This window comes from Drosophila subobscura, chromosome E (genome assembly GCF_008121235.1).
Source record: "Drosophila subobscura isolate 14011-0131.10 chromosome E, UCBerk_Dsub_1.0, whole genome shotgun sequence".
Classification (NCBI taxonomy): Eukaryota; Metazoa; Arthropoda; class Insecta; order Diptera; family Drosophilidae; genus Drosophila; species Drosophila subobscura.
This window is the reverse complement of record NC_048531.1, coordinates 1,977,474-1,985,962: the sequence shown is the minus strand read 5'-3', so window position 1 is coordinate 1,985,962 and position 8,489 is coordinate 1,977,474. Positions and strand designations below refer to the sequence as shown.

Here is an 8,489-nt window from a genome sequence, read left to right as displayed (position 1 = left end):
GGACGCTGCTACACTTGAGTCCTTGGGGGTTGAGGGCGCCAAGAGTTCGGTGGAATAGGTCCTATCCGAGGTGCTGAATAACTGTTACCCAAACTCTAATTGATTTCGGTAGACGAGTTTGGAAGTGTCGCTCATAAATTTTCCATGCCCAGCGATTTAATCACGCCACGGTCGAAAGTATAAAAGGCTTCAATCCAGTATCAAGAATAGACATTCAGCTGGAGTCAAGATGGTGTTGCGTAAAGTGTTTCCTGCCATGTACACACTATCGGAGGATACACCGGCCTGCTCTCGGAATGCGACTCTCTACTTGCTGCGCTGCATCTTTCTAATGGGGGTGCGACAGCCACCCGCACGATTCTTCATAGTCTACTGCCTGTGGTCTTTTGCGCTGAACCTCAGCTCCACGTTCTACCAGCCCATTGGATTCCTAACTGGATACATCAGCCATTTGTCTGAGTTCTCACCAGGGGAGTTCCTCACCTCCCTGCAAGTGGCCTTTAACGCCTGGTCCTGCTCCACCAAGGTTCTGATCGTGTGGGCGCTCGTCAAGCACTTCGACGAGGCCAATAATATTTTGGACGAAATGGATAAGCGTATCACCCAACCAAGCGAGCGCCTCCGTGTCCATCGCGCCGTCTCCAGGAGCAACCGCATCTTCTTCTTTTTCATGGCAGTCTATATGGTGTATGCCACCAACACGTTCCTAACAGCGATAATGATGGGAAGGCCGCCCTACCAAAACTACTATCCGTACCTGGACTGGCGCTCCAGTTCCTGGCACCTGGGTCTGCAGTCGGGACTGGAGTACTTTGCCATGGCCGGTGCCTGCTTCCAGGACGTCTGCGTTGACTGCTATCCAGTGAACTTTGTCCTAGTGCTCCGTGCCCACATGTCAATCTTTGCGGACCGGCTGAGACAGTTGGGCAAGGACCCTGATGAGAGCCACAAGAAGCGCTACGAGCAACTAGTCCAGTGCATTCAGGACCACAAAACCATACTCCGGTGGGTTGAAAGCATCCTTAAATTGAGAAGTTTTTCCTTAAATCTAATCTACTGACCCCTTGCAGCTTTGTCGATTGCTTGCGACCCGTGATTTCGGGCACCATTTTTGTGCAATTCCTGGTGGTGGGACTGGTGCTTGGATTCACGCTCATCAACATTGTGCTGTTTGCCAATCTAGGCTCGGCCATTTCCGCCTTGTCCTTCATGGCCGCCGTTCTGCTGGAGACTACCCCGTTCTGCATTCTCTGCAATTATCTGACGGACGACTGCTATAACCTGGCGAACGCACTTTTCCAGTCAAACTGGATCGATGGTGAGCAGCGCTACAAGAAGACGCTTATGTACTTCCTGCAGAAGCTTCAGCAACCAATCACCTTCATGGCCATGAACGTGTTTCCCATCTCTGTGGGCACCAACATTAGTGTGAGCATTATTCCCGATTGCTCTGGCGATTGTACATAAGTAACTAACGCTTTTCCGAACAGGTCACCAAATTTTCATTCTCAGTTTTTACGTTGGTCAAGCAAATGAATATTGCTGACAAGCTTGCCAAAGTCGATGAGACCGACGTTTTAACTTAACAAGAGAGACTTAAAGAAACTCGAGTACACAATTTGTTTCTCTTTAAACTGGATAAATTTAAATGTGCATATGTAGGAAAAGTTTATTAAAAGAATAGTTTATTAGGTTATTTAAGTATGAGTATAAGTTAAATGAAGTGTCTCTTGGACATATTTCAACGGCTTCTTCAACTACGACAAAACACGACTGCAGAACTTGACGACTGACAGCGGATTCTTCAACTACGACAGAACACGACTGCACAACTTGACGACTGACAGCGGATTCTTCAACTACGACAAAACACGACTGCACAACTTGACGACTGACAACGGATTGCCGACCGCTCTCTCTCTGTGGGTCCGCGCTTGTACGCTGAGCAAGCCTTCTTACATTCGGCCCTCCTGACAATCGTCATCCGTCCCGGATGACCGCAGCTCCTCGTTTTCTTCGACGAACTTCCACAGCTTGAGATTGTCCCAGCTAGTTGTTGTCACGTTTGGTCCTTCGACGTCCAGGGCTGCTTTCTTAACGTCATATCGGGCCAAGATATGAACTCGCAAGCTTTCGACCTGCAACGAATTGTGTTCGCTTAACCGCGACGAGGTCGCCTACTCTGTAGCCGTGCTCGACGCATCGCTTCTTGTCAAAGTTGGCCTTGTAGTTCTTCTGAGCTTGCTGTATATTCTGCCTGGCTTCATTTCTTATCAACAGACGGTCGTCGTTAAACCTCTCTACAAGCTCCTGATTCAGCAATTCGATTAGTCGGTCCTCTGCTTTGGTGTTCATCTTTGACTCTTTCGATGTAGCATTCATCGGACCCAAGTGATCGATATGCACCGTATGTAGTGGTACATCGCCCTTATCGATGCAATGCAAGAGCCCTTCTTGCTTGCCGATCTTTTTGCTGTGAATTATACAACTTATACAGTTAGCTATGAAATTATTTACCTTCCCCTCCAAGTGGGGAATGTAAAACTGCTGCTGAATATTGTGCATCGCCAACCTCCTTGTACAGTAGTCCACCTTTCAGCTTGTATATCTCGTTTGCGCCATCTTGTAGAACTCGAAACATTGCCTTGATCCCATCGTCTCTCTGCTTCTTCAATCGTGATGATTTCTCTGATGCAACCAAATAGACTTGCGGACTTAAAGAGTCCACATGCTTAATTTTTTCCGCCGCTCGATGTTCCATTTCAAAGTCGAAGTCCTGCAAATGGAGGACTTGCGCCACTTCTCCGGGTATGTCTAACTTGCTCGTTGTCTGTTCCTCTTTCACGGTTGCTTCATCTCCTGACAAACTTGGTGATATCGGTTCTTTGGCTGTCTTATAACCGATTTCCACTAGCTGCTCGATGTTCTTTTGGTATTTGGGTGGATCAATAAACGTATTTGGACTTTAGACAATGTTGTAAACACAGTTGTACTCTTCTACCAACTTGTCCTGCTTTTCCCGGCTCAGAAAGGAGATCCCGTCACAATCGACCATCAGCGTGAACTTCTTTATGAAATCGTAGCCCACAATTCCATTACATTCCAGGGCATTGTTAGGAACCACAAGAAACTGTGCTCGGTTCGCAGCTGATCCACTTCTATTTTAGCGTTAAAAAATCCAATCGGCTTCATGCTCTTGTTTCCCAAACCTCGCAGCGTAGTTGAATTTTGCAGCAATTCAGCATCGTTCAACCTTTTAAAAACACTCTCTTTGATTAAGGTCACATCTGATCCCGTATCTACTAGGCACTGAACTTCGCTATCGTTTATGAGGATTGGCTTATAGCGACTGCGGTCTAGAATCATATGCACTTTTCCAACCTTCTTGGGACAGTCCCGAGAGATATGCCCATTCTCGTTGCAACTGAAGCATTTGGTATCAGCTGTGCAAGAACTTCTTTTATGATCTGATGATCCGCAATTAATACAATATTCCCTCTTTCCGTCGGCCACTGGCGCCTTGCTTTTCGCTGCTGATTTTCCCTTGAACTAGTTCGTAGATAGAATACTCTTCTCTTTGCGCTTTATATGAACGGCATCGATGCAACGCGATTTTAAACTCGTTTTTAATTTGCAGTCCGTCTACGATATATCGCAATACAGCTTCTTCTTCAATATTTCTTGCTCTTTTTCATGCTCAGCATATATTCATGGAATGTCTCCGCTTTCTGCATTTTACGGTTCCGCAGCAACTGGTGAATGTCCGCACTATTTGTATTGGTCTCGAATTCGCATATCAATATATCTTTTAAATCTTCATAATTAGACACGCACTCGGATTCCAAAAAGAGCTTGGCCGCTCCGCACATCTTGCCTCTGGGCTGAACATATTTTTGTTTCTCCGACAATTCATAAGCCTCCGTTATGCTCGAAAATATCGAACCACTTTCCGACCGGGAAAGAGTATCCATCAAAATCGCTCAGAATCTTCTCGAAGTTACTTGCCGATATTTTCACTTGACTGTCTCTGCGTTCATCTGCCTCTATTTTCAGGGATAACAGTTGCATCATTTGTTGCACCTTGACGTTAACGTTTGAAATACTTTCCTGCGCTATTGCTGCGGCGTGGCTTTCCTCCGGATTAACACTGATATCAAGATTTTCCACAAAGTCTGATGTACCTTCATCCAGCAGCAAGAACTTCCCTTTTCCGCTGCTTTCCGCTTCTACTTCGTTAGTTTTTTTTAGAAGGCGTACGTCTGGTTCCTGGCATCTTCCTTTTTATACCCGGTACTCGAAGAGTAAATAGGGTATATTGTATTTGTGCGAATAACGGTTGTATGTAACGCAGAGAAGGAAAAGTTTCCGACCCCATAAAGTATACATATTCTTGATCAGCATCAATAGCCGAGTCGATTGAGCCATGTCTGTCTGTCCGTCTGTCCGTCCGTCCGTCTGTCCGTCTGTCTGTCTGTCCGTCCTGATGAGCCTAGTACTCAGAGACTATAAAAGCTAGAGCCACCAAATTTTGCATCCAGAGTTCTGTATGCTCACACTGTTACAAGTGTATTTCAAAATTGAGCCACGCCCCCTTCCGCCTCCGCAAAAGGGCGAAAACCTCCCAAATCTACAATTTTTAAGATAGCAGAAAACTAAAAACGCCATTCCGTAGGGAATGACCACATCTATCAGATCACCAAATTGGGATAGGATTGGATCATTATTATAGCCACAATGAAGAAATGAATTTGCAGTGGCCAAACCCACCCCGTCCCGCAGCATTCACACTCTGCTTCGCGCTGTTTATGGCCTCTGCCCATGACACGTCTCTGCCTCTCTAACGTCTCTAACGGCAACTTCACTGAATTTCACAATCTTGCGTTTTTAGGACAATTTACTGTAATTTCACTACTGATCGACTGTACACCTTTACACCTTTTGTTGAAATTACGATAAAATGCAGCATCCACTTTAGCAACTGAGACTGCTTTCACTTTTCATTCAGGTCCGCGTATTCAAGACAGGACGAGCCCCCAAATGTAGGATAAGTTTATTAAAGGAATAGTTTATTACGTTATTTAAGTATGAGTATAAGTTAAATTAAGTGTCTCTTGAACATATTTCAACGGCTTCTACAACTACGACAAAACACGACTGCACAACTTGACGACTGACAACGGATTCTTCAACTATGACAAACACGACTGCACAACTTGACGACTGACAACGAATTCTTCAACTACGACAAAACACGACTGCACAACTTGACGACTGACAACAGATTGCCGACCGCTCTCTCTCTCTGTGCTCTGTCGCTTCCACGCTCTCTCGCTCTCGCGATCTCCTCTTTGACCTATGCTCTCTTCTCTCTGCTCTCTTGGGGTGGGTCCGCGCTTGTACGCTGAGCTAACCTTCTTACATGTATATATCTGAAATCCTTCTAAAATACTTAATGGTTCTTAGCATTAAGAACCGAAATGGTTGTACCGAAATGCAGTTGTCGGTTGTACTCCTGTCGCTTGGTCAGGTATACGGTTTTCACCACGGTACCATCGATACAAATGGACTTCCTGTCTTTGTCACGCATCTTAGCGGACCACCTTTACTGCTAATGGTTTAACTTCTTAAAATTGTTGACAGGACTCATATCCTTTACGTAAAAGCTATCCCCACGGACCGGCATGTTTCACCAGGATACTCGCAAAAAAAAAGAACGGTAAATTGATAAACAAGTAGGTGAAAGATTCAAATTTTCTCATAATTTTAAAGTTTTTTTTCACTCCTGATCAGAATTTTGCAGGGATCGCATGGGGATAGCTTTTACGTAAAGGATATGAGTCCTGTCAACAATTTTAGTAAGTTAAACCATTACATAATTGCATCAGACAGGCCTGCAGAGAGCTTTAATTAAACCCTTTGAAATCCCGTTAATTTCAATGTCCTGAAGGACATTACCAAGCAATTCCAAAAAAGTTTTCCACAAACATTATTAGTTAAGCTCCAAACATCATAACAAAATATTTATTACAAAGCTTTTAAAAGATTTTGCCTAAAATTCATCATTGAGTCTATTCGGTGATCGTTTAAACTGGCCTTATTTCTGAGATATTAGAAGTCGAATTCTTTACTTTTTAAATAAGAAAAAGAATCTTGATTAATGGAAAAATAAATATGCTCCACTATCATTCGCTGCTGGATTTTTAGAAACCTTTTTTCATTTTGAAAACTCGTGAGTCTATTCGTCTGATTGGGAGTGTATGTGCTCACTGATTATAATCAGTAACTTCCGGCTATAAAATTTGTGACGCGCACGAACACGTCTCACAACGTTTCTCCTCGTTTTTATGTCAAGGCAAGAAGCATTTATCTGTTATCGGTGATGGCTCGATCTGGAATTCCCTAATAGGTGGTTACATCCTGCAGGATATCAAAATCTAGTTTAATGTCTGTACTTATTGGTCTCTCTCGTACCCACTAAACCCTCCTTTGTCTTAGACAACCCTGAAGGACAAAACGCCAAGGAACCAAGGAAACATTCTGTTACAATTACCACCACTGAAATTGCAAACTAAAGAATATCTTTTATGTATAAAATTATTCCGCTGGCTCAGCCGTTGATTTATTTAAAATTGCCTATTAAAATAAAAATTACATGCAGTGTGTGGCATATAATATTGAGTGGCTTTCGTTGTAATTGGAAATAGATGTAAACATTTATTCCTACAACCAATTCTGCAACAGCCTCTGCATCGATGCCTTTGCATTGAGCATGCGATATTTTGGAACTGGTTCGAGCTAAAAGATACATTTGTTTAAAGCAACTTAAATTGGAACATATTCGAAAATAGTCCTCTGCTAAGACAGTGAGGATCTGAATGTTGATGATAGTGAAAAGGAATAGGAGTGGTTTGCATCTTTGCTATGTACAGAGTTACTTAAGAATAAATATTATCTATGAAAAATCAATGGCACGGGATTCATGGGAAAGGTAAGAAACTAACAAGTAAAAATAAAAATCCTTACTTGGGAGTGTTCATTCTTCCTTAAACTTATCTGCTATGTTCATTTGCTTGGTGATGGTGATGACGGAGAAGGCAAACTTGGCCACCTGAAAGTAGGGCAAAGCATCAGAAACTTAGAACAGAATTGATTGTTTGCCTGCAGGCCTGGGAAACAAAGTGCCCCCACAATCGGCACTTACGCTGATGTTGCTGCTCATGGATATCTGAAAGATGCCGCCGGCAATGAAGACGATGGGCCGCTGCACATTCTGCAGGAAATAGAGGAGCGTCATCTTGTAGCGGCGACTGGCATCCACCCATTTGGACTGAAAGATGGCATGAGTCAGGTCATCGCAGTCCTCCATGATGAGGTTGCAGGTGTAGCAGAAGGGGAACGTCTGCAGGAGAATGGTGATGACGAACATGAAGGAGGCGATGCCAGTCCAAAGGTCAGAGAAGAAGAAAACATTGATCAGCGTCAGACCCAGCACTATGCCGCAGAGCAAGAACTGGGTAAAAATGGTCCCCGAAATAACGGGCTTGATGGTGTCACAGAACCTGGAAAAGCGTACAAGAGCTTACTGCACTGATTTCACTCGAAAAACAAACACGTTGGACCCACTTTAGAATAATTTTGTGATCCAGGACGCACTTGACCAGCTCCTCGTAGTTGTCGGCCTCGCTCATGGACTCGTCGGTGCGCAGCCGTCGGATGCGTTCCTTAAGCATGTCGAGGTGGACGCGCAGAATTAAGGTGTAGACCAGAGGGTAGGTGTCGGAGAGCTGATCCTGCAGCACGGCCCCCGACATCACGATGTACTCGAGGGTGGACGCCAGCCACAGATTCCGTGTGCCATCGCGCCAGTCAATGTAGGGATTATAGAGCTGCCAGGGTGGGCGCCCGCTCAGCACTGAGCTGAGGTAGGTGGACCCCGCGTAAGTGCAGTAGACAATGGTGAAGATGAGGAAGGCGTGGTTGCTGCGTGCCACCACTCGGTGAATTTTCTCGCGTTCTTCGGTGGTGGTGCAGCGCAGATCTAGCTTGTCCAGCAGATCCTTAGCCTTGATGAGCCGCCACAGCTGCGAGTAGGTGATGGCCGTCTTCACCGAAGATCCATATGCATTGAAGCACACCTGCAGCGAGGTGAGGAATTCGCCCGGCGAGAACGACTTGATCTGGGTCATATAGCTGCCCAGGAATCCCAGAGGCAGGTACGTGGTGGACCAAATAAACGTCATCAACGTCCAGAAGAGATAGATGTAGCGCAGCACTCCACTCTTGGGCGGAACCCAGCCTATGAACTTCATCGCCCTGAACAGGTAAATGCAGCCATCCCGAGATTTCACCTGCTCTGTCAGCGGGGCTGGTCGTATTAGTTTGAAGACCATCCTGGGGCCTGTGTGTGCCGCGGCTCCCTGGAGGGCTACTTATATAGTCGAATTTTTGACATTTTCCTAGATGAAGTTTTCAACGAATTCGAAAAGTTT

At 45.0% G+C, this 8,489-nt stretch overlaps 2 protein-coding genes across 2 annotated transcripts; one reads left to right on the top strand and one right to left on the bottom strand.

Annotated features, from left to right (window-relative positions):
- Positions 1 to 219: 219 nt before the first annotated feature.
- Positions 220 to 1,467, top strand: LOC117892544 (odorant receptor 42a-like). Its single transcript, XM_034798853.1, has 2 exons — positions 220 to 1,005; positions 1,071 to 1,467. Exons 1-2 carry the CDS (start codon positions 230 to 232, stop codon positions 1,465 to 1,467), a joined length of 1,173 nt encoding a protein of 390 aa, XP_034654744.1. The 5' UTR covers positions 220 to 229.
- A 5,558-nt stretch (positions 1,468 to 7,025) lies between these two features.
- On the bottom strand, positions 7,026 to 8,489 carry LOC117890435 (odorant receptor 42b). Its single transcript, XM_034795264.1, has 3 exons — positions 7,624 to 8,489; positions 7,202 to 7,559; positions 7,026 to 7,108 (listed from the first exon to the last, which is right to left on the bottom strand). Exons 1-3 carry the CDS (start codon positions 8,388 to 8,390, stop codon positions 7,034 to 7,036), a joined length of 1,200 nt encoding a protein of 399 aa, XP_034651155.1. The 5' UTR covers positions 8,391 to 8,489; the 3' UTR covers positions 7,026 to 7,033.

What these genes read in the sequence shown, in the direction of transcription:
- LOC117892544 (XM_034798853.1), top strand. Translation starts at nt 230, where the DNA reads ATGGTGTTGCGTAAAGTGTTTCCTGCCATGTACACACTATCGGAGGAT. An exon ending in GACCACAAAACCATACTCCG is followed by an intron (nt 1,006 to 1,070) that starts GTGGGTTGAAAG and finishes GACCCCTTGCAG; the next exon opens with CTTTGTCGATTGCTTGCGAC.
- LOC117890435 (XM_034795264.1), bottom strand. Translation starts at nt 8,390, where the DNA reads ATGGTCTTCAAACTAATACGACCAGCCCCGCTGACAGAGCAGGTGAAA. An exon ending in GATCACAAAATTATTCTAAA is followed by an intron (nt 7,560 to 7,623) that starts GTGGGTCCAACG and finishes ACGCTTTTCCAG; the next exon opens with GTTCTGTGACACCATCAAGC. An exon ending in CCATGAGCAGCAACATCAGC is followed by an intron (nt 7,109 to 7,201) that starts GTAAGTGCCGAT and finishes CCCTACTTTCAG; the next exon opens with GTGGCCAAGTTTGCCTTCTC.